A 27,383-nucleotide genomic window follows, 5' to 3' on the forward strand; every position below is an offset into this window, starting at 1 on the left:
TGGAATGGGTGGAATGAATGGAAGGAATGAAACGCGAATGTTACAATTGAAAGTCATACCTGCAGCAGCAATACTCAACGGACCCCTAATATCCCTAACTTCCTCCGCATCCACAAAACTAGGATGAGCAGTAAACCCCGCGTCAATCCCCCCCTTCCTCAACCCCCCTTCTTTCAAAAACCGACACACGTACTTCCCGCCGAAACAATATCCCACACCGCCCAACCTCTTAATCCCCAACTCATCTCTCAAATGCTTAATCACCGTCTCAAACATAGGATCCACAGTATCAGTCTTCGGCATCGTCGTTGTGATATACTCCTGCAAGTCAAACGACTCCGGAGGCGGAAACGGCACTTCGCTCCCGTTGAAGACGTCGGGGATGACGGTTAGATAGCCGTTTTGCGCGAACTGGTCGGCGATGAGTTGGGTGTTGGGGAAGTCCATGCCGAGGACGTCGGTCATGATGAGGATGGCGTTTGAGGGGGAGGGGTTGTTGGGGGGGTAGGTGGTGTATGTGCGGACTTGTTTGTGGGTTAGATGGGAAGGGTTAAGGGATGGGGATGAAGGGAGGTGTACTTTTGTCGATGTGTTTGATTTGGCCTTGTGGTGTACCTGAGTGCTTTACGCCGATGATGCAGCATCGTTGCATGGGGTTGGATGCCATGGTGTAGGATTGGGACGATGAGTAGATTGGTGAGAATGAGCGTTGTTTTCAAAGACTTGTATGTCGTTCCCTCATCGTGACTCAAAATCTGATGACGAAGTTTAGCTATGAGTCGGATACAGCGCCCCACCTTGGAGTGCAGCTCGGAAGCGGTTAGCGGCAGGGGTTGCTACGCCCTAAGATGTACACTATTATTTATCTCCGGATGGGAGTTTCCGAAATATTTCCATCATAGATTGCTGTTGAGCTATTAGATGGCTTGTTGTGTTGGGCCTGAAGGGATGATCTTCGAAGTGGGTAGGCTTCAAGAAGTTGGTGAGCAACATGGGACATTTCTTGCCGCAAGCATTGTTGGTTTGTTGAAAGTTAAACGTTCGTAATTACAAAACTTCTATGTATCCCATATGTACACATTCAATTCAAAACCTGAGCGTGTTAGCACGCACGAGCTTGCTCTGTTCTGTGATCACACATACCTCATTTTCTCGTCTGCAGAGATGTGACTCCTCAATGTCTCACGCGGCTGACACTTCGCCTGGTAACCCTCTCGTCCACATAACCACTTCCACGTGGGTCAATGTAGCTGGTCCTTGCTGGCCTGACAATCTCAACGTCGCTAATGCGTCGTCTGGATACACTCCTCGCCCGACTCCTCGCACGGCTCCTTGCACGTATGCGAGGCTCTTCGACGTACTCAATAGCACGGGGACGAGATCGCGATCGCCTGGATGATGTAAGTGTCAGACAACCAATGGTGCCATAAAGTTATTACGAACCTGTACTCGACGTAGCGGCCGTCGTCGCTGAAGCTCTCGACTGAGGTCCGGCGCCATTCGCGCGGCAGACGCATCACGCCGGCTGGTGTATGGGACGTGTAGTTTCCTCGTCGGGGAGGTGGTTCAATGACGGTACGACCGCGCGTTTCATAAGACCGCATGAGACACATGTTGATGGTGTTTGATGTCTTTGCTCTTCCGCAATGAGAATGGTGATGATGATGTTGGGGATGTAGGCTACCGGATGCCGGGTTCCCGGGTGATGACGTTGTACAGCGAACGACGCGACAGCGAACGAGGGAAGCGAATAGCGTCCGGAATGGGCGATGTGCGAGACAGAGAGTCAATGATGCAGGATGTGCTTGTATATCAGTTCAGTCTTGAAGATATCTCAACGCGACGTGCAACGCGCGGAAATGACGTGTGCCAAGGGTCTGCTGGGGCATTCCAAGGTTGTTTGGTCTGCCAGCCTCTTCAATTCGCAACCAGATATTTCCATGCAGTCAGCGGTGAATTGCAAGCATGCGCATGTGGTTCTGGGATGTATCCTTGATCGAAGGAGCTATTTGCATAGTGATCTCGGCGGTATTTCGTTCCAGACCTGGCCTCGATGATGGAATGCGATGTTGGCTGAGCATGCAGCAAAGCCAGACTATCAGCAAAAGGAACGCGGATCATGGATGCTGACATGTAGAGCTGGTACCTGGAGTAACATGTGAAGATGTTCAGCAGCTACCCCCAGGTGAGCTGTCATGAAGGAGCCACCCCCACCTGCCCCGCGACTCGTGGCTGGTTGCTGAAACGTAGGCGGTGACGAAGCAGAGGCCACCGCCAACGCTGCCAGCTACAGGCAGATATCCTCTGCAATTGCCATAACGCATACCCTTTGCTACCTCACTGTCCTTTGAACTGCGCGCACAATGTCTCTAGTATCAGGTACGAGCTCCCAGATAGCTTCTGCATAGCAGCTACTGACCGTAAACAGATGCCATCTGGGCAGCGTCGCCCTCGACAACGCGCGGACAGGCAACACCGCTCTCCTCGGACCCCAAGGGCGAACGCATTGCCTATGCCGTGAGTTTTCCGACTATCCGAAGCTTTCGCGGAGCTAATTGGACATGTAGTCAGGCAAATCCGTCTTCCTGCGATCCATCGACGACCCGGCTGTTAGTAAACAATACACCCAACATACGACACAGACGACTGTCGCCCGCTTCTCACCCTCGGGCTTCTACGTAGCTAGTGGAGATGTCTCGGGTACTGTCAAGGTTTGGGACTGCGCAGGTGAAGGAGCTACAAAAGGTGGGTGAGGCATAGCAGGACATGGAGCGAGGAAGCTGACGCGGTGCAGGCGACTACCACATCATCGCAGGCCGCATCAACGACTTGGCATGGGACGGCGACTCGCAGCGCATTATAGCTGTCGGCGACGGCAAGGAGCGCTTCGGCCACTGCATCACGGCAGACAGCGGCAACAGCGTGGGCGAGATATCCGGCCACTCGTCACAGATCAACTGCGTGTCTATCCGCCAGCAACGACCCCTCCGCGCCGCCACGGGCTCCGACGACACCAGCCTGGTCTTCTACCACGGCGCCCCCTTCAAGTTCAACACCAGTCTGCGAGGACAGCACAACCGCTTCGTCTTCGGCACCGCCTTCTCCCCTGACGGTTCCGTATTCGCAAGCGTTGGCGCCGACAAGCGCATATGGCTATACGATGGCAAGACGGGCGAGGCAAAGGGACAAATTGGCGAGGGTGTACATACCGGCAGCATCTTTGGCGTGTCGTGGTCCAAGGACTCGAAGAAGTTCGTCACAGCCAGTGCGGACCAGACGGTGCGGATATGGGACCCGGAAGCAGGCAAGAACATTCAGACCTGGAGGATGGGCGAGGAAGGTGTCGCTAGCATACCCGACCAGCAGGTTGGTGTCGTATGGCCCACGGGCCGCAGTGATGGTCTGATCGTCAGTGTGGATCTCGAAGGAAACCTGAACTACCTCGTCGACGGCAACCCAAAGCCAACGCGCATCATCCGTGGCCATTCCAAGAATATTACATCGGCTGCCATCGCTGGATCTACTTTCGCCACGGGAAGCTATGACGGCCGTGTCCTCGCATGGGACACCACCACTGGATTGGCTGACAAGGTCGAAGGCGCAGCACATTCCAGCTACGTCGCCGGCATCACGACTTCCGACAGCAAGAATGAGGCGGAGTTGTACAGTGTTGGCTGGGACGATACATTACGCTCCATGTCCGTTCCGGACAAGATCTTCACTGGCGAGGCACACGATCTCAAGTTCCAACCCAAGGGCGTTGCCGCGACATCGAGCACCGTGCTGATTCCTTCTATCGATGCCATCGCAGTATACTCCAAGGGGGCCCAGGTCAGCTCGTTACCGGTCAAATTCGCCCCTACCTCAATCGCAGCGCACGGCTCTACCGTTGCTGTTGGCGGAGACGACAAGCTAGTACACATCTACACCCTTTCTGGCACTGAGCTCAAGGAGACCGACACAGTGCTTCGCCGTGCAACAGCTCCCATCTCCGCACTCGCCTTTTCTGCCTCAGGCAAGAAGCTGGCAGTGGGTGCTGGAAACGGCAAGATCTACGCATTTGAGGTAGGCGGAGACTGGAAGGTCATCACGGACAGATGGAGTGCCCATACCGCACGCATTACCTGTCTGGCCTGGGACGAGAGTGAGAACTACGCCGCAAGTGGCAGTCTGGACACCAATGTCATGGTCTGGAGCACAGAAGACCCTGGCAAGCGTATCAAGGCTCTCAACGCTCACAAGGATGGCGTCAATGGTGTCGCATGGGAGAAGGGTCTCAAGGTCATTTCGGCGGGAGGCGATGCGAGCATCAAGGTGTGGAGTGTGAAGGCGTGAGACGTCAACCAATAGTCCAAAGATGAGCAAAAGAAATTAACGATCCATCATGGTGTGGATGACAGGAACTTGATTCAATTCAGATTGGGGAGTGATGGCTAGCTTTTGAAGGACCTCGACGAAAGGTGAGGCGGTCGGGTGCGCCTGCCGTTTTCTGCTTGCATGTGATCGTGCGGCTACTTCCAAGATACCTCTCCCACTTACATTCCATGCCATCTCCTCAGCATGCTCACCCTGCAGATAGTACTCGCATGTCGCAATCAATGTGTCCAATCACGATCATCGGCCTATCGACTGCGGTCGCAGTCTGCATGCAGCCCTCACAGCCAAAAGACCCGCGTAAGCCCCATTTGCCTAGTTTGCCTTGGAATTCGGTATGCCTCAGTGCGAACAGCCACCTCGAGGCTCATTACATGCAGGCCGGCTGCAGAGGTCCTTCAAAAAGGAATGTTCAGGGCGCTTGCCCTAGTCGCTTCACTTGAAGCTATATTGATGCACGCTGCCACCAAAATTCTAGTCTATACTCAACCTCAGTCCATCCGAGCCCAGCACTTTTCCTGATACACCCACAGCTACCTCGCACTACCTCTTAGTGCCAACTTCTCAACATATCAATCCTGCAGTTCCACTCACATGGACAACAACACATACTTCGGTGGGGGCGGCAATATGCGTGACCTGTTCAACGGTCAAGGAATTGGTGTCGATATCAACGGTCAGAACACAATCGAATCAGCTTCACAATATCGAAACAACCAGCAGCTGCTTTCGCCAACGACAACTCATCGACATGACTCGATGTTCTCTTGCTCGTCAATAGGCGGCACACCACGACACTCGATCTCTCACCAGGCTGAGGCTCAGCCTTGTGCCAATATACACCAAACAGTACACAGCCCCATCGGCTACACACAAGTTCCGGTGAACGGTGACATGTCGCGATCGGCTTCGCAATACTCATCAGCATCTTCCGGTCAGCGTTCGTTTACTCGACCCCTGCAGCGAGCGTCCCGCGGTTCATTTGGAAGTATCTTGGTTCCGACTGGGTCAGCAATGTCCCGCTCCATCTCAAGCACGTCAGCAAGCCAACGCACTGCGCCTCAGCCTTATCCATTTCGATCAAGCTCACATTCCGTGCACTTTCGTCCCCGACGGTCATCTGACATTTCGCCAAACATGGAATACGAGCATTTTGCAGCGACAGCAATGAGCCCGTTCGAATATGCGGTCAACGACACCATTGACGAAGGCATGCCAGAGCATGAGGATGAGAGCAAGGTTTTTGGTCACTTCGGATACCATAACGAGTAAGTTCCCTTCAAGATATTCAGTTTGCGATCAACAAGCCACAGGATTGTTTGGAATCCAACCTGGAACATGGAACCGTCATTTACATCCAGACCTGGAAACGTCTTGCACCATTTGCAAGCACCTACGTATGAATGGACTCTCTATTGGTATTCTGGAATCCTTAACCTCGAACATCGCAAGGGCCAGTCTGTTAAACGAAGGGCGACAAACGCATTTGCATCGTGGCAACTCGTTGCTCATTGTTCGACATTGAACTACCTTGCGCAACGAGCTCCGACTGGAGTGCCCGACTACTCGTTCGGCTGACCGTTCTGGAGATTTACACTGTGATCTACGCACTCTTCTGGTACTTCCAAGGGCCTGCCTCTACCGTCGAGCAATGGTTGAATCGACTGGTCTCCTACATAGCGAGGTTTATAGCATCGTTACTCTATCAAGATATCCGGCACGCGGCACTGGCAACGATCACACCTCCCAGCCTTATTACTCAGATATTAGGTGACGGAAGTACGTTCATTACACTCACATCAAGTACAGCATCAGAGATTCAATCTTCCACTACATGGCTTCTCTGGACACGACCCAAGCTGTTCGCTCCGAGGACTCAATCTGACTGGAACAATTGCCTTTACTATATTCCGGACTATCATCGCACGATGTGTCATTTCTAAAGGTAAAGCTTGTTTAGTTCTTCCCGTCTATTCTCAATGCGAACCATCTCATTACAAACGACAATGCCAATATCACGGCAGGAGAAGGACACGAGCAAGCTCAGACTACCACAAAAAGATTCTCCCAGGGCCTTTCGGCCAACAGCATCACTCCAAACCTTACACAAGAGATACAATTGAACCGCTCCTCCACAGAGTACTAGGACCCCCATTGAGCAACTAGTTCGCACTTTTCCATCGTGTTTTACCTGGCCACGACGTATATTAGCCAGAGATACCAACCCCTCGCCATCTGCCTGTATCAGCATCTTAGCTGAGCCCTACTCAACCTGGTGACTTCCTGCCTATCTGGCGTGACCATGAACCACCTTGAACCGTCCTTCTATCTGTTGATAGATTGTCGATCCGAGTACCCCATCGCCTGGAAGAAGATGGAGGCCTAGTTCTTTGGTTCTTGATCTCCACAGTCAACTCTAACGTCAACAACGCAGGCATTCAGCACTTTCAACCGTATTTTCGCCCAGATCTCGAACCTTCCAAGTACCATTTGGCGAACATGCGCCATTTCAAAATCAACCGTAAGCATGAAGACAAAGGCCCATGATGATTGTAGACTCATCATTGTCTAGTTGCATTACTCCAACCCCCCACATCGCATCGGAGAGCTATTCCCAACCCAGCTCCTGCTCTCCTACCCGGTCCTCACCTGCAAGTCCACAACGCTCAAACAGACGTCGGCGCCGCACATCGAACTCTCCGTCTTCCCGCACCGATCCAATCATTGGCCAAGTCACACTAGCGGGGAAGTTCAAGTGTCTCAACAAAGCCTGCCTCGACGATGGTGACGACCTTACCTTCAACCGTCATGCTGACTTCAAGCGACACCACGAGAACATACACGCGCGTCGTTCGATCGAGTACTTCTGCCCAGAGTCCGGCTGCGTGCGCTCCAGGAATCCAGTAGGTGGCAAGAAAGGCAGGGGCTTTAGGGGAAGGAAGGATAAGATGAATGAGCATCATAAAGCGGTTCATCATAAGGAGGGCAAGAAGCGGAAGAAGATCGAGGAAGCTGATGACTGCATTGAAGATCAGAGTTGTGATGATGGTCCTGGGTCTCGAAAGGTGAAAGCCACACGTACGTCCGGGACTTCGTGAGCATCATATTTGTGGCGGGCCACTTTGGTCTTTACGCCATTCTTAGCGACTATTCTCTCGTTTCATTCCTATCGCATCATGATTGCGCTCTACATATCGTCTAGCAAACTTCTATTATGTATTACAAAGCCCATCTAAGTTCCCATTATATCTTGAAAGCAAGAAAGAAAATGTACGACATCATTACTGAACCCAACCTCCCTTCTTCATCTCCTCCGTGGTATACTCTTCCAACCACTCCGCAAGCTTCGCATCCCTCGCAGGCTTACTCTCGCACGTTGGCTCCCCAAAGCGACCAAAGATCTCAAGATACCCGCCACTCTGCTCCGCCTTCATGCCATCACCCGCAACACAGTAAAGACTATTGTACGAGCCCCTATCCGACGACCAAAACATACCAGTCTTTCGCAAAACTGTAATCATGCCCTGCATGGCCAAATTCGATTTATTCACACCTTCTTGCAGATTCGTCTCCACGAGCCCCGGATGCACACACGAAGTCCAGATTTCTCCCTCGTTGTTGGTGGCGCTTGCTGACCCCGGACCGTACGCCTTGTGAAGCGACTTGGTATGCAGGATGTTAGCGAGCTTACTCTGCCCGTAGCGAGCCATGTCGCCCGCATCTTTCAACGCGGGGTTATCGAAGTTAATTCCGCCTTTCGGCGCTTGCAAGTGTCCGGACGAAGTGAGATTGACGATGCGCACGCTTCCGGGGGGAAACATTTTGGATGTTGTCAGCATCAAGGGAAGGAGGTGGTGTGTGAATACCCAGTGCGACAGGTAGTTGGTCTGCCACTGCGCTTCGTGCCCATCTTTGGTCAGCTCGAAGGGCGTTGCCATGATGCCGGCGTTGTTGACGAGGCCGTGCAGCGCGGTCTCGAGCGTGAGGAAGCGTTGCGCGGCTGCGACAACGCTGGTGAGGTCTTTGAGATCCATTTGTAGAAGGTCGATGTGGGCGGAGGGGTGCATCTTCTTGACTCTGGCTATTGCTTCCGTGCCCTTGTCCACGTTGCGAGCGCACATGTATACGTGCGCACCATGTTCTGCGAGATGGGCTACGGTGTAGTAGCCTCTGTTGAAGAGATTGTTAGTTGAACAGGTCGTTGACTGGTAGTGGATGCGACACGTACATGCCTGAGTTTCCTCCTGTTACAATGAACACTTTGTCCTTGAGATCGGGGAGAGCGTCGGGGTTAAAAGTAGTGTTAGGCATAGCGGAGGTTGAAGCGATGCAAGTCTAAGCGTGATGCGTTCCATACTCAGATGCGAGGACATGAAGCATTAAATAGAACAATAAAGACGGTGTTTGCACATGCGGCATACTATATCCGCGTCGGACGAGGTAGAGTTGAAGCGCAAATGGTGGAGACTTTGGGGCGCAGCGAGCAATGCAGCTTCAACATGGCTGTAGCCTACGGTCCAAACGCGCGGAGAAGCACGCCGTACGTTGAGTCTCTCAGGCTGACGCGCAGAGCACGCCCCCTCCGTACGAGCATGGCGTGAGAGGTTCACCTTTCATTTGACAAACGGAGATAGGTTATTGGGTGAACGAACTTTGGCGGACGAGAGCGACCGGTTGTATTAAGCTTGTGAGCTGATTTACGACGACTGTTCTCAGGTTCTGCGTACGAGCGGACCAAGCCTTGCAGGGCGCAGAGAGAGTTGTCCGCGTCGCGTAGATGCATGTCAGCTTAAACGAGACCTTAGAAGCCTTTAATACGTACGTAGGCTTAAAGCGCTTTATTATAGTAACTACTCTACATATATCTTATTCTATAAAGAAATCTAGCAAGATTTACTATTTAATAACGCTATTTAGCTTATTATGTTTTAATAGAAATAAAGTACTATATTTACTAATTAAAACAAGATATTAATTATAGAAATAGTAGCAAAAGTTATTAAGCTATTATAGTAATAATATAAGTTGTATATTTTTTAAAATATATATTAAAAATACTTTACTTAATTAACTTATACTTAGGTTATAGTTTTTAAATTTTTAATATAGTATAACTATTATATAAGTCTTTAAGCTTATACTAGTCTACTTTCTAACTTACTTATATAAATATACTACTTTTATTAAAAGTTATTATTTAGTACTTTATACCTAATTTTATAGACTCTATTTAATAGATTTATATTAAAAACTACTTAGCTAGTAATTTTAAAACTACTAGTAGATTTTAGTAAATTTAATATATACTATAATTAATACTTAGACTTTTATTTAGACTAATAATATATAACTCTTAAAGTCTTACTAATAGAGAAAACGTTTTAATACTTTACTATATTTAATCTTTAGCTAATAATATAATATTACTTAAGCTAATAAAGATAACTACTTAATTATAATTTAGTCTTTAATAGTAACTAAAATAGTAAAATACTAATATAGCTACTATTTATTAAATAGTATTATTATACTAAAGATAGACTTTAGATATCTTATTCTTTTTAGTTTATTTATTATTAGTTTAGCTAAAAATTCTAATAACTACTCTACGCTAGTAAATAATAGCTACCTTTATTTCTATAAGTAGAAGTAGAGTTACTTATAGCTATTACTAAAGTATATTATATTATTTACTAAAGATTTTATAAAGTATTTTAAAACTATAATTTTAACTATAGTCTTTAGTTAGACTATTTTAGTAGTTATAATATAAGTTTTTTTTAAGTAATTATAAAAACTATTATAAAAGCTTTTATAGTCTACTCTATTTAATTTTTACTATTATACTTAATAGCTATTAATACTAATCTACTATAATAAAAGCTTTTAATAGATAGAGTTATATATTTTATAGTACTTTACTATAGCTAGTATTAAAATAGTTTACTACTAATATCTAAAAGTCTTTTAAAAAGCTATATTTTATAAATCTATAAAATAAAAATAGATATTATTCTCTATAAAGTAGAGTTTTTATAGCTAAATATTAGGCTCTAGTCTATAAAAGCCTAGGCTAACTTAGCTATAGGTATAAATACCTTAGAATTACTATTATAGCTTAGTAGTAATTTATCTTTAGTCTTTTTAGAATAATATACCTAATTATAGTTTAATATTATATATCTAGTATTTAACTAACTTTATTATTTAATATTTAAATTACTCTACTTTATAATACTTTTATATACACTATTTAGATATAATAAGCTCTAAAGTAAGTTTTTCTAGTATAATATAATATAGTAGTAAGTAAGCTATACTATTATTACGCATAATAAGTAATAACTAAAAGAAATTAGCTTTTATATCTTTAGAAGTAGTAATACTACTTACTAAGAAACTTATAAATCTATTAAAAGTCTTTTTAGATATTACTAACTTAGCCTTAATTATTAGAGATAGTAATATACTATTAAAGCCTATTTTAAAGCTAACTAGACTTTTATAAACTACTACTACTAAAAATAAAAATAAATAAGCTATTTTAACTTATAAACTTAAAAAGTTATATAAATAGAAATAATTAGAGTATACTTATTAAAATATAGTTTATTTTAGAGAATTAAAGTATAAAGTACTTATAAGTAACTACTTAGCTTTTAAAGAGAATATTACCTACTATACTTTAACTCTAAAAAGTAAGTTTTAGTTAAACTTAGAAGCTTTATACTCTAAAAATTTAAAGATATTTACTACGCGTAACTACTTATAGTATAACTACTAAATATATAATTATAAAGCTATCTTTAAAGAGGTACTTTCTACTTTTCTAATAAGTATTTAAAAAGTAAACTTTACTATAAAATTTTTAAATAAAACTACTTACTCTACTTAAAATACTTACTTCTAGAACTATATAAAACTTAAAGCGTTTTAAATATTTATTTAAAAGAAACTTAAAGTAGTTATACTTAATATACTTAGTTCTAAGTTATTATAGTATTTTATAGCTTATAATAAACTTAAGTAAACTAAATAAAGGCTAGATTAGAATTTTAACTCTCTTTTAGTTTATCTTAATATACTTTAAAGTAAACTAAGTAACTACTTAAAAGAGTAGCGCTATATAAACTTTATAAGTACTTTTCTTTCTAATATTTAAAAAGAACTTCTACTTTAAGACTAGAAAGACTATAATATAGTTTTTAAGCTTAATACTTTAGCTTACTACTATTAAAGTAAAATAAAGTATACTACTATACTTTTTAAGTATTTAGCTTATAAAAAGAGGTCTTATAGCTATTAAGTCTAAAACTTTTTTTTAAAGTTTTTTTAGACCTAGAAAAAAGCTAAAAAGATAAATTTAGTAAAATCTAACTTATAACTAGCTAAATTAGACTAAAATAGTCTAAAAGACTTTAATATAACTTATTAAAGGTATAATAAAACTAAATACTTTTAAAAAAACTATCTAAAGTCTAAAAGAAACTTTAAAAACTTATTTAGCTAGAAATTAGAAAAAGGTAGTAAGTAAAAAAGCTAGAGTTCTTCTTAGCTACTTATATTACTTTAGATTTAGTATTTTAAAACTTAGAACTTTTTTATAATATACTTTATTTTAAGCTAGTAAAGCTACTAATAGTAAAGGTATTACTTAGCTAATTAAAGCTTATTAAAGCTCTAGTAAATAAAAGTTTCTAGTTAAACTTTATTTTAGTGTTACTTACTATAAAGTAAAGCTTATTAGTTTACTTTCTACTTAAGCTATTAGTAAATAAAGTAAATAGTAAAGAATTAAAGATTTATAGTACTACTATAGTAACTATAAAGATAGTAGATTCTTATAGAAAATAAGAAACTTAGAATATTTTATATATTATTATAAAAGTCTATAAGTATTAAATATACTTAGATCTACTTTAGATAGATATATATTACTTAAAGATTAGCTACTTTATATAAAAGCTACTTTTTTAAAGTACTAAGTTTAAGAATAGAACTATCTATAAAAAGATTATACTAAAAGAAGCTAAGAAGTTTAAAAAGACTATATATAATTCTATAGTAGATATATATAGCTATTTTATTACTTTAATACTTTAGTTTAGCTTAGAAAAAGCTAAAAAAAGTAGTTTACTTTTATAATATACTAAGTTTATATACTTTAAGTTAAAAGATAACTTAAAAGTTTTTACTAACTATAGTTTATAAAACTTAGCTATTAACTTACTACTTAAAACTATAGTATCTTATTAGCTATTATATAACTTTTTTAAAATAAAGTTAGAGCTTTTATATAAGTATTTAGATAAGTACTTAGTATAAAAGTAAATTAAGTATAGTAAGTTTTTAGTAAAGGCGTTTATACTCTTTACTAAAAAAAAAGATAGTAGTATATACTTATATATTAACTATAAAAACTTTAATAAAGTTACTATTAAGAATTAGTACTTTTTACTACTTATTATAAAGTTTCTAAAAAGATTAGCTAGCGCTAAATTCTATACTAAACTTAATATAAAAAAGACTTACTATAAAGTATATATTAAAAAGAGTAATAAGTAGAAAACTACTTTTTATATAAGATATAGTAGTTTTAAGTATACTATAATATTTTTTAGCTTTATAAATACTTTTATATAGTTTTAGACTTATATTTATTAAGTTCTTATAGAATTAATTAATATAACTTATATTATATACTTAGATAATATTCTTATTTTCTCTAATACTAAAGAAAAGTATAAAGGCTATATTAAGAAAGTTTTACGTAGATTACGTAATATAAAGCTATTTTTAAACCTTCTAAAGTATAAGTAGTATATCTAGTATACTAAGTATCTTAGGTATATAGTTTTCTCTAAAAAAATATAAATTAATAAGAATAGAATTAAGATAATCTAAGAATAGCCTAAACTATATATAGTGCGTAAAATTTAGATATTTATTAGCTTTATAAACTACTATAAGTAGTTTATTACTAAATTTTTCTAACTTACTTTATTATTAACTAAACTAATTTAAAAAAAGCTAAAAGTAGCTAAAAGTAGCTACGCCTAGTAAAAAGAGAAAAGTTAGATTTTTAATCTTAATAAAAAAGCTAAAGAAGCTTTTTAGAAGCTAAAAGACTTTTTTCTAAGTATTTTTATTTTAACTTACTTTAAGTAAAATAGAAAAACTAAGACTAAGATAGATATCTTAGATAGTATAATTATAAGTATATTAAGCTAATATATACTAAATAAAGCTAGAAAGTACTAATAGTATCTAGTAGACTTCTTTTTATATAAGCTTATTATAGTAGAGTATAATTATAATATATATAACTAGAAGCTACTTATAATAGTTAAAAGCTTAAAGTATTAGTACTAATATCTAAAGAGTATATACTTTAACTTTTAAACTAACTATTAGAACTTAAAATAGTTTATAAAGACTAAGACTCTTAACTATTAATAAATTAAGTTTTATATTATACAATTTAGATTTAATTTTAATATTTATTATAAAGTAGAGTTTACTAACTTTATAAATAAGCTTTTTTACTACTTTAACTATATAGTAAAAGCTTAGAAATCTACTTAGAAGTATAATAAAGCTTTTATTTAGCTTATAAGAGATTTTATAACTAATAGTAATAAAACTTCTCTTCTAGTAGCTATAGTATAGATATACTTTACTAAGTGTACTAAAAAATAATAAGACTTTTGTAAAGAATAGAGAGGTAATAATATCTATTCTCTAATAATAGAATATAGCTTTATTAGAACAAAGTAGTTAAATACTATAATAAATAGTATAACTAATAAAGATTTGCAATAAAGTAATTATAGAGTAGATAGTAAGTAAAAAGTAATAATATTATTACTAAGTAAAGAATAACTATAGAGAATTACTATTTCTTTTATAGAAAATAGCTACTAGAATAACTACGTAAATATCTGCCTATTTTTGCCTAAAGATAAGAATTTATAATTAAATCTACTTAATTTCTATTAATTTCTAGATTTATAATCTAAGTCTACTAAATCTTTTTTATCTTCTTAATTTATAATCTAGACTAGTACTAATTATATTAGTCTATGCGTTATATTATATAAACTAATAATTAGTTTATTACTAGATCTTTTAGTAATTGTAGAAAAAGAGATAAGAAGATAAAAGTTATTAAATTACGTAATAACTCTAATATTAACTAGGCTAAGATAAATAGAGGTATTTTAGAATCTTCTAGTGTAGTAGATTAAGACTAGCTACTAAAATCTTAATTACGTAAGCAATTAGATTTACTAGGAATTTTTCTAATTTATTAAGAAATAATAATAAGTGCAATCTTAACAAAGCTTAATAATAATAAAAAGATAATAATAACTAAGTTATTATAATCTTTACAACTTTACTAAGAGTTTAAAAAGCTTTAACTAAGCTAGTAGATATACTATACTAAAGCTCTAAACTTTAGAAAAGTGTAATAAAATAAATTATACCTTTTTAGATACTTTAGATAAATCTAAGTCTAAAGCTAACTAGTTTAGCTTAGATAGAGCTAAAACGTACTATTATATAGTAAAAATACTAGTAACTACTAAAGAGAAGTTATAGGCTCTCTAAGAATATTATAATAACTCTTTAGTAAGCTACTTTAAAGTAAAATATACTTTAAAAAAGCTATAAAAGTGCTACTTTTAGAAAAGTATATATAAAAATATAAAGTAATACTATAAGAGTTACTTTATATATAGAAAGTCTACTTTTATAAAATATAAGCTTTATAGTCTACTATAGCTTTTTCTAATACTTAACTACTTTTAGAAAAAAGTAATAATAAACTTTATTATAAAACTACTACTTAGTATAGTTTCTAGTATAAAGTATAATACTATATTAGTTATTATAGATAGATTAACTAAAATAGCTTATTATATACTAGTATAGACTAACTAGAATAGTACTAACTTAGTATAGACTTAAATACGTAAAGTTATTTAACTTTATAGTATACTAAAGCGTATTATCTTAGATTAAAGCCTTTTAATAAACTTTAAGTATTAAAATACTTTTTTTTACTACTTTAATACTAGAAGAGTTCTTACTTTAGCTTTCTATTCTTAGACTAATAGCTAAACTAAAAAATAAAACTAGACTTTAAAGTAGTATCTTTACTACTATTACTTTTTAGAATAAAATAATTAAGCGTACTAAATATTTATTAAAAAGTTTACATATAATAATAGTATATACTCTACTACTAGAATTACTTTCTTCTAAGTTTACTATAGAAGATACTTTTATAGAGTAGATTAGCTTAATTTAGTTTTTAGTAAAAGAGAAAGCTTTATAAAACCTAGCTTTACTAAATAAGTAATTAAACTATAGTAGAAGTACTATAAAAAAATTAAAGTAGTAAATACTTACTAGAAAAAGTATACTAATAAATACTATGCGCTAATACTTTTTAAGATAAAAGACTAAGTCTTAGTCTCTAACTAATATATTAGAAGTACTTATCTAAAAAAAAAGCTAGATTAGAAGTTTTTTAAATCTAGAAAAATTATAAACTAGATTAGCTTCTTAGTCTTCTAAGTTAACTTTCTAGAACTTAATAGTATCTATCTAGTATTTTATATATTACTTTTAGAGCCTTTTAACTTAAAAAGTACTATTTTATACTCTAAAGCGCCTAAGTAAAATACTTTAAGAGAATTTAGTAATAATATATATAAAGTAAAATACATTATTAAAAGATAGTATAATAAGAATAACTAATAGAAATATCTAATTAAATAAGTTAAATATCTAAAAGAAAAAAACTTATAGAAACTAAGTCTAAATATCTTAGCTAATACGCTAGAGAAGTTTTAGAATAAAAAAAGTATCTAATAGTATAGAAAGTTTTTAAAAGCCTAGCTTATAAAGTAATACTATAAATAGCTTTATAAAAAGAAAGAATAAGTTATATTAAGCTATAATAGGCTATTCTAGTATAAACTAGAGTATACTTTTATATTTTTTTTTTATATAAAGTTTTTTAGAGTATTTAATAGTATCTTAGACTAAAATAGCTTATAACTATCTAACTCTAACTTACTTTCTAGTATAAAAATTAATAGTTTTTTAGACCTTATAATTAGTTTTAAAGAATTAAAAAATTATAATTAAGAAAATTTATATAAATAAATAACTTTAATTATAGATATAGACTTTTTTATATTTATAAGAATAAATCTACTTATAAGTATTAATCTAGACTAGACTAAGCTATAATAGCTTATATAGAGCTAAAAGAGGTTAGTTTTAGTTAATATCTCTTAACTTTAGTTAATTCTATATAAACTCTATTAAACTCTACTTAAATATACTAAAAAACTTTTTATTACTCTAGAATAGGCTAAAATAAGCTATAAAAGACTATTAAAAGGTACTTAAAAGTAACTTAGAGAATACTAGCCTAAAAGTACTTAATCTTATCTTTCTTAGTCTTAATTTACTTCTTAAGCTAGCTCTTCTTAGTAGTAGTTTTATTACTCTTTAGCTAAAAGATAAGCTTTACTTAAAAGTTTTAAATAGCGTTTTATAAAGCGTTAATATTAGAAATAATAGCCTACTTAGTAAGCTTTAAAACTAAATACTATAAAAAAAGTTAGTATAAGCTAAAATAGGCTAGAAAAGGCTAAAAAAAAGTAAAAAAGAGTAAAGTAGCTACTAGTAACTTATAAAGAGCTAATTAGAGTTATAAAAGTTTAAAAAAAAGTATTTTAGAACTTACTAATTACTTAAATAGTAATCTAGTATTAAGCGTACTAGTAATTTTAGTAGCTCTTTTCTTAGACGCGTAAGTAGTACTATTAGTAAAGCTAGTAACTATAGCTTTAGTCTTAGTTTTATTATTAGAATATATACTAAACTAAGTAGTAATATAGCTATAGAGTGCACTAAAATAAAATTATAAGTACTTCTAATTAAAGAAGTAGTTACTACTAAAGTTAGTTAAAAAAGTCTAAAATAAACTATTATAAACTAATTTAGCTCTTTTAAGTTCTATAAAAGCTCTACTAACTCTAAAAAAAATAGAAAAGCTTATAAAATACTAAATTAGACTAAAATAAGCTAATATAAGTTAAAACTTATTTAATTATATTATTATAAACTCTCTTATACTTCTCTACTAAGTTTATCTTTAGATAGTATAAGTTACTATACTTAAAGTTCTCTATAGCTAGTAGAGTAAGTATTAAAGTATTATTAGAGGCTTAAAAATATAAAATAATAAGCCTTTTACTAAAAAGCTTATAGTTAGCTAATAATTAGTAAATAATCTTAAATATAGCTTCTAAGTTAATAAGATTTTCTAAAAGCTATATTAGTTAGTATTAGTATAAAAAAGCTTAAAATAGGCTAAAATAGACTAAAACTACTTATTCTAGAGCTATTTACTACTTATAAGTCTTATAGAAGCTAATAAAGAGTAATAGTAGCTAAAAAAAAGTAAAATAAGTACTTATAGTAAAGCACTACTTATTTATAGCTTAATACTAGCTATATAAAATAGTTTAGGTAATAGAATCTTTAGATAGTATACTAGTAACTTTTCTAATTATACTAGTAAAGATAGCGTACTCTTTTTTATTATTAAGTACTAAAAAAGTATAGCTATAGTAGTTAAATATATAAAGCTTATTAAGCTTTTATAACTATAGATAACTAGTATATAGCGCGTAACTAATTTTAAAAAGTCTAAGTATATAAAAGTAGCTTATAGTAATCTAATTATTAGTAACTATAGTTAAGTTAAGATAAAAGAAGCTATTAAAGCTTAAAATAAAGTAATATAAAGTATAATAAGTAGATATAAGTAAAAAAAGAGTAAATTAGTATAAAGTATATACTAATAGTCTTAGTTAAAGTACTAAAAGCTAGTTAGTAGTAATTTAGTATAATTTATACTAAAAACTTTTAATTTAGACTAAACTACTTTATTATACTCTAAAATAGGCTATAATAGGCTACTTTAGACTTTCTTAGAATTCTAGAAATAATAAATAAAAAGAGCTAATACTTACTATTATAAAGTAATTAAAAAGTAAAGAATAGAAAAGAGAAATTTAACTAGCTAAAAATAGCCTAGACGTATAGCTCTATGCTAGTACTACTAGTATATAAAAACGCGTTTATACGTAATTTTATAATCTTCTAGATTACTAGATTTTCTTACTAAGATTTCTACTTTTTATAAATATATTATACTTATAAATACTTAGTATAAGCTATTATAAACTAGAATAGTCTATTTTAGGTCTTACTTACTTTCTTTTACTTATTACGTATACTTAGAGTTAAATTAAGAGTAATCTACTCTAAGAGAGAGAATAATATTAGACTTTAGCTTATAAGAGCCTAAGCTAACTTAGCTATAAGTATAAATACTTTAGAATTACTATTATAGCTTAGTAGTAATTTATCTCTAGTCTTTTTAGAATAATATATCTAATTATAGTCTAATATTATATATCTAGTATTTAACTAACTTTATTATTTAACACTAAATAATATAAAATAGATATATAAGTACTAATTAGCTATTTAAAATAAAGTTATTATAGAGATTAGTATTTTAAAGCTATAGTAGTAGATTAAAACAATATATTATATTAGCTTACTACTATAGCGCGCGCTTAAGCTTTAGTAAGAAATATTAAAACTTAAGATAATTATATACGCTATAGTAGTAAGCTAATATAAATACTACGTTAACCTACTCTAATACTCTAGAAAAAAGTAAAATAATTAGATAAAAGTAATATAACGCGCGTATAGTATAAGATATAATATTATACTTACTTAAGTAAGGCGTATAGCTAATAAAACCTTATACTAGCTAGCTAGTAACTAGACTACAAGATCTAGGCTAGCCTTAGTATCTTATACCTTAGGCTAGAAGTAGAAAATTTTAGTACTATACGTAGAGCTATTTCTAGATTCTATTATTAGTAATAGTTTTTTAATTTAGATAAGTTTTACTTATAATATCTTTTTAGATATTAAAAAACTTTATCTAGAAAGTATAAGTATATAGAGTAAAAATAGTAAATATAATAATAAGATATAATAATAGTATAATAAGTAAAAATAGAATTTAAAAAAATAATAATAATAAAGTATAATAATTAAATAAAATACTAAGATCTTATAAAATATTATATAATTCTAGATAGAATTAAGCTACTCTAGTTTCTAGCTACGCTAGAAAGTAGTAATTAGATTTTTTAAAGTATAAGGTAGCGTAGATTCTAAAGGTCTACGCTAACTACTACTATAGATTACTTATTAGCTTTACTTACTTACTTACGTAAGCGCTTCTATAGGTATAATATATACCTTATATATTATATAACTATCTAAAGTTTTAAAGGTTCTTACTAAGACTTAGAGTAGTAACCTAATATAATATATTATATAAATTTACTACTATAGCTCTAAAATAGTAACCTCTATAATAGAATTATTATATATAGCTAATAAGCGCGTAGCTTTAATCTACTAGTAGAAGTATCTACTTCTATTCTATATATTCTAAGCTAAATAGCTTTTATCTATAGACTACTTTACAACCTACTTATAGCGTAATAAAACTAAATCTACTAAACTATAAAAGTATAGTATTAAAGCTTTATACTAATAAGTATTATATCTATATACAATTCTATTAGTAATTTTAAATAAGTACTAAAGCTTAGTATAGTTAGTAGCTTAACTAGATATATTAAAAATAAGGTAAAACTTTTATACTTTAGTACCTTTTAGTTATATATAACTAGATATAAAGCTATACTATACTTCTACGCTTTAGTACTTTAACTATACTTTATAATTCTCTAAAAGTACTTATACTAAATATTTAGTATTCTCTAGCTTTTATTATAATACTAATTCTAGTTCTTAATTATCTATCTTTAGACTTTAATATAAAGTAAGTTATAGTTAATAATAGAGATATAAGATATTATATAAGTAAAGTTATTTTTATATTTTCTTTTTATAATATTAGTTCTACTTTTACTTTATAATTATCTAATCTAAGTATTATTATATTGTATTTTCTAACTATTATAGTTCTAGAATCTTTATCTATTCACTAGTATAAAATATTTATACAGAATATACTAAATATACTTAGTTAGAATAGATATAATAATATATATCTTTAAATATCTTAGACTCTACTTATAAAAAGTACTAATAAGAAGTTAATAATAATAAAAAGCTACTAGTAGCTATAATTTTAGAATTACTAAGAAATTAAAAAATAGTAAGATTAGTAGAGATATAGACGCGTAAAGATATACTTTATCTAGCCTCTAGCATAAAGAGAGCTAGTAGAATTTTATTTTTTTTTCTACTTAACTACTTTCTCTAATCTACTAATTTAATTTATTTATATACTATATATATTATAATTAATATTAGTAACGTGTTAATTCTTAATTATAGTCTTTTTTACAATATATTTTATAATTTAAAGATTCTATATCTAGTTTATTTCTTATATTTCTATTCTATTTTAATATCTAGATAATAAAGTACTCTTATATAGTACTATATTAAGTCTTTCTTTTTGTTAAGCGTACTTTAGAGATATTAAGTTTCTCTAATTTAAAATAAAACATTTTTTAAAGTACTTTTTAAAAGTTTACTTAGTCTTAAATCTTAATATAAAATTATAAGTATATTCTAATATTTAATAAAAGGTTAAGTATAAAAACAAGTAGTCTTATCTTATTATTAATTTAAAGTAGTTTAATATTAATATTATAGAGCTTTCTATTTAATTTCTTAATATTAAAATCTTTTATTAGATCTTTTATAAGCTAAAGAGGTATTTTAAATATCTTATTTATATAAAGAGTACTATAGTATAATAATTTATCTAATATTACTTTTAGTATCTTCTTTACTTTTTTTAATCTACTAAGAGAAATAATAGCTACTTTGCTCTTCTAAATAGAAAAAGTATATAGTTAGAAAATACGCTTTTCTTATAATATGAATAATTTAGAGTTTCTTTTAAAGAGTTAGAAAGCTTATTAGAATATATATTTTCTACTAGAGCTAAGTATAATTTCTAGTTTTATTCTTATCTATAGTATAGATACGTAGATAAGCTTTTAGTATATAATTAAGTTACTTAGTTTATTTATCTATCTAAAGATAATAAGCAATAAAAAGCGCTTTCTTAGTTCTAATAGTAGATATCTAAGTAGTCTTTAGGTTTAAGATAAAATCTTATCTTTTTTAATAATCTTTACTATATTAAACCTACGTTATAAAATATATATATATTATTAATAATCTTTATAGCTTTAATATTCTTTATAATACTCTAGTATCTAGTATTATTATAATAAATTCTATAAATATACGCTATATCTCTATAACGTTTTAGAAAAAGATAATATACTAAGCGTTTCTTATAGAATAGCTATATACTATTAAAATAGAATTATAATCTAGAGTAATTTTTAATAAAATTAGCTACTTTACTTTCTCGCTAAGCTTAAAAGTAGTATCTTAAACTTTTAAAAAATAAGGCTTATATAGACTTTAGAATTTATACTATCTAGTCTTTCTAGAGTTTTCTTTTTTTTATATAAGTAATTATTTCATATCTTAATTTCTATATAAGCTATTCTACTTCTATCTATAGTATTTTACTTTTATCTTTAGTAGTTATATATTATAGTTTATACTATAGATATATATTATAATCTAGAATTTAAAAATCTATTTCTAAGACTTAGAAAAGTAACTAAATAAAATACTTATATTATCTTACTATTTTAGTTCTAAAACCCTAATCTTTCTACTTTCTATAATTATAGCTAAAGCTAACTAGAAGCTAACTTATAATTTACTAATTAGAAAGCTAACTTCTATTTTATATTAATTAATCTTATTAGCTCTATAAGTAGAGTAATATCTCTTATTTCTTTTGTTTTTTAGTTACTAGTCTCTTTTTACTATATATTAATTTAATCTAATATATCTTTTAAACTCTTAAGCTATTTCTATAAGTACTTCTATCTTTCTCTATAATACTACTAATACTTTTCTTTTAATTAGTAGCCTTTATTAATATATTCTTTATATATACTAATTTCTTATAACTACAGACTTTTAAAACTAGTTTCGTAATAAAGAAGTATTACTAATAAATCTATAGCTTTAGCTTAGAAGTTAAAACTCTAGTTTAGAAGATTTATGCTATAGTTCTTTATAAGAGTAATTTAAAACTAGACCTTATATAAGATAAAAACTTTAAATTATATAGTATATATTAAAATTATAAAAGTGCTAAGAGTTTTAAAATATCTTAGAGTTTTAATAGTAGTAAAACTTTATATTCTATAGTACTAGCGTTTTAATAATTATTATTAATATACTTACTAAACTAAATAGTACTAAAGACTTATTTATCTATAATATTTATTCTACCTCTAGATAATATATAAAGCTTTATTAGTTATTATCTATAATTTTATTCTTCTACTAATAACTTTTTTTTAAACAAAGTATAACTTTTCTCTATTCTCTACTAAGAATAGTTCTAGTTATACTATTTTTAGTATTATAGCTCTAGAGTAATCTTTCTTAAAAAAGATATTAAAAGAAATTTATTAATCTATTTAGTATATACTAAAAATAGATTCTATTATTCTAAAGTAACTACTTCTTCTTTAACTATAGTAAGCTTTAAGAAAAGCTTATAGAATTTCTTTTACTCTATAAGATACTAAGGCTTTATTTTTTTATTAACTTAGTTTTATTCTATACTAATACCTTAATTAATATAGTTTATAGTCTATAGTTTTATATCTTCTATATTTATTAGAGCCTTTAGTCTTAGTTAAAGATTATCTTCTATTTATTTTAGTAGTAAGTTTTCTAAATAAAGCTTTGCTTAATTAGTAGAAAAAGAAATCTATACTACTAAAAGTATATTAAGAATTCTACTAATATACTTTTCTAAGGCGCTATATATATATATTAAAGCTATATTCTTTCTTTTATATAAAGTCTAAAAGGTTTTTACTAATAGTATAAAGCTTACGCTATAAAATACTACTATAATATAGCTTTTTTAACTTATTAGTTATATTAATAATAATAGCTTAAAACAGTAGTATACTAAGTTATAGCTTTTAAGACTAATTTATCTTTATAGCTTTTATTCCTTTATTTAATTTATTAGTACTAAAATATAAATAAAATATAGTTATATAATATAGTATATAATTAGTATATAGATAAACTTTCTTTAATCTTATATTATAGTATATAATAGTTCTCTCTAGACCTAAAAGATAGAGCCTATAGCGTACTTTTTTTTAAAGTAAGTAATTTAATAATTATATAACTACGCAATAATATATAACTATTATAGTAAAGTATTAATATAGAGTAGAGTAATAAAACGTAGTTAGTAACTCTATATAGTAATTTTATTATAAGTATATTTCTTAAACACCTTATACTTACTATATATAACTATAAGTTTTAATAAAACTCTTTTTTTAATATTTACTATAGATATAGTACTTTAATAATAATAATATACTTATAAAAAGTAATAGTAATAAGAGCTTCTCTAGTAAACTTAGAAGTAGACTTAGAAGTAGTAATAAGTAAGCTATAAAGCTATTAGGCTATAGAATTATTAAAATATTCTTAATTCTAGAATTTAATATAGAAATAAGCTTTCTAGAGTGTAGATACTAATAGTAATAATAGAAAGAGTAGAAGGTAAAGCAGAAGTTAGAGCGTAGTATAATATAGCCTTTCTTTTAGCTATAGAGCTAGATAATATATAACTATATTAGACTTAATAGAAAGCTTAAAACCTTTTAATAGAAGTCTAGATTTATAACTTATAATACTTATACTTATATTACCTTTATAATAAGTATAACGTACGTAACTCTAATAGACTAACTACTTAATATTTATTATATACTACTAATAGCTATCTAGACTAGCTAGTAGTACTAATACTAGTCTTATATAATTACGTAACTCTAAATAATAACTTAGTAAGCCTACTAACAGTATAAAGCCTAACTTAATCTAAAATATCTAAATAAAACTTCTATAATTACTAGATAATCTATATTTTATATATAATTATCTCTAAGCTTAGCTATAATAGTAATATTATACTATTCTTTATTATACTAACTATCTATTTACTTTATTATTTCGCGTTTATTAGTGTAGCTTAATACTATACTATATATATACTACTATCTATAGTAAGTAAAACGCTACCTATCTTAAGCTAAAGAATATATTACCTACTTGAAGCTTAGTAAGGTTAAGCTTATTTTAGATTACTAGGTCTATACTACTTAGCTTTCTATTTAATATATTAAGCTAATTAAACTTTTCTTTTATAACTATAATAATATTTCTAAGAAAAAGATATTAAGATATTATTATATATATCTATAATATATAAAGCTATTAAGTGTCTTCTATTATTAGTAACTACTTTAATTTACTTCTTATTATCTTAATAAAAGTTTTTTTAAAGTTCTATTTATATAGATATATATTATTTATTTTTTATTTTAAAGTTTCTAAAAAGAATTATAAAGCTAAATATACTACGAGTTTAGCTAGTAATGTTTACTAAAGTAGAAGTTCTAATTATATTTTTAGATAGTAACATTTAAGTATTTAATAGAATAAGAGCTTTAATAGTAAGTATTAAAAAAAAGTTTTGTATTAAAAGATCTTAATATTTAGTAGATATATTAGTAGATTTTTTAAAGCTTTAAAGTATATAAAAATATTAAGAAAAATATAAAATAAAAAGAAGTATTTTCTATATATAAAGTTTAATATAATCTTTTCTAAACTACTTTTTTCTACACTATAATATAACTATATTACTAAATAAGTCTTTTTTACATTATACTATAGTTCTATACTTCTTTTTCTATAATTTTCTCTATACTTATATAGCTAATAGAAAGACTTTTATATAATATTATACTATATACTTTATTCTCTACTTTTTACTCTTTCTACTAAGACCTTTCTATTATTACTTATAGTATTTATTCTAGAAAGCTTATTTTTACTTTAGATTCTAAACAAATAGTATATTAATATTTTTATAGCTTTTTAGCTTTCTATTAGTAACTCTAAGTTTACTTCTAAGTCTTTTAAAGAAGCTTTTATTACTATTACTATTCTAAGTATATTATTATTATTATAATTATTATTATTCTTATTATTATTATTATTAAAGTACTATATATATAGTAAATATTATAGAAAGAACTATTAAAATCTATTTAGTTATATATAGTAGATATAAAGTATGTAGAGAATATAGTTATAATAAGATTACTATACAGAGTTACTAACTACGTATTATTCTTTTACTTTAGATTAATACTTTACTATTATAGTATATAATAGTATAAACATTCTTTTTAAAGTTCTAGAAATTTAAATTTAGCTATAGAATTTTAATTCTTATAAACTCTATATAAAAATAGATATATAGAACGCAAGAATATAACTTAGAAACTAAAGAGAAAGAAGTAAAATAAAATACTTATATATTATATATATCTTTGTAAGAAGTTTCTAAAGTTATATATATATTATATTACTTTCTAAAAGCTATATATAGAAGTAGAAGATAAAAAAAGCTTAAACTATAAGAAGATAGTAATATATAACTAAAACGTATAAAAGGCTATATCTAAAATAAAGCTATAAAGAAGAAAAGTATTAAAGTATAGTAATATATAAGTCTTAGTTAGTAATAGCTTAAAGCTTACTAGGTAATAGCTATTCTAAGATAATAGAAAAATTTTATATTAAGAATTATACTAGACTCTTAAGCTATAGTTATAGAAAGTAAACTTCTCTACCTTTCTCTTCTTCTTATTTTTCTATCTCTCTTCTATTTCTTATTTTTTATATCTTCTTTTTCTTATATCTTTTAAATTGTTTTAATTTTTCTTATATTCTAAAAATTATTTTATCTTTTATATACCTTACCTATCTATTAATATAGCACTATAAGCTATTAAAGCTCTTATTTTCTCTAATTTACGTAAAAGTCTTTTGATATTTACTTCTAGAAAGACTACTATAGTTATTACTAAGTATAGACTAAGTAAGTTTAACTTTATAAACTATTTAGATACAAGTCTACTAATTTAAAAAAATTATCTAGTATAGCTTTTTACTCTAGATTTAGATATATAAAAGTAGTAGTATTTATTTAAAATTTATAATTACTACTTAGTACTAATATTAATAATATATTTTATACTTATAATATAGATATAACTATATAAAGATAAGTTATATTAATAATAACTTAGCTTTTTATCTTTCTTACTAATATACTCTACTAATCTAATTTTTTATAATAATACTTACTACATTTATTACTTTAAGCTTTTATTCTTATTATTTACTAGATTTTTTATATATTACCTATTATAAGTACGTGCGTATATCTATTATAGTTAGTTAATTCTAACTAGAGAAAAGAAAGTATATATTAAATAGTCTTATATGTAAAGAATAGATAGGTAACAAGAACTATTCTCTAATAATAGAATATAGCTTTGTTAGAACAAAGTAGTTAAATACTATAATAAATAGTATATAACTAATAAAGATTGTAATATAATTGTAGAGTAGATAATAGGTAAAAGGTAATAATATTATTACTAGGTAAAGAATAACTATAGAGAATTGCTATTTCTTTTATAGAAAATAGCTACTAGAATAATTGCGTAAATATCTACCTATTTCTGCCTAGAGATAAAGATTTATAATTAAATCTGCTTAATTCCTATTAATTTCTAGATTTATAATCTAAGTCTGCTAAATTCTTCTTATCTTCTAGATTTATAATCTAGACTAGTACTAATTATATTAGTCTATGCGTTGTATTGCATAGACTAATAATTAGTTTATTACTA

General features: G+C 30.7%; 2 protein-coding genes across 2 annotated transcripts; one reads left to right on the top strand and one right to left on the bottom strand.

The window, feature by feature from the left end:
• Nucleotides 1–2,363: 2,363 nt before the first annotated feature.
• Nucleotides 2,364–4,335, top strand: J4E83_010101 (uncharacterized protein; the record flags this gene model as incomplete). Its single annotated transcript, XM_049336984.1, has 4 exons — nucleotides 2,364–2,379; nucleotides 2,429–2,517; nucleotides 2,568–2,745; nucleotides 2,795–4,335. 4 exons carry the CDS (start codon nucleotides 2,364–2,366, stop codon nucleotides 4,333–4,335), a joined length of 1,824 nt encoding a protein of 607 aa, XP_049183963.1.
• Nucleotides 4,336–7,655: 3,320 nt separating this feature from the next.
• Nucleotides 7,656–8,685, bottom strand: J4E83_010102 (uncharacterized protein; the record flags this gene model as incomplete). Its single annotated transcript, XM_049336985.1, has 2 exons — nucleotides 7,656–8,544; nucleotides 8,603–8,685. 2 exons carry the CDS (start codon nucleotides 8,683–8,685, stop codon nucleotides 7,656–7,658), a joined length of 972 nt encoding a protein of 323 aa, XP_049183964.1.
• Between the last annotated feature and the right edge of the window lie 18,698 nt (nucleotides 8,686–27,383).

The sequence above is a fragment of the Alternaria metachromatica genome (genome assembly GCF_023757995.1).
Source record: "Alternaria metachromatica strain BMP 0045 chromosome Unknown scaffold_40, whole genome shotgun sequence".
NCBI classification, from domain to species: Eukaryota; Fungi; Ascomycota; class Dothideomycetes; order Pleosporales; family Pleosporaceae; genus Alternaria; species Alternaria metachromatica.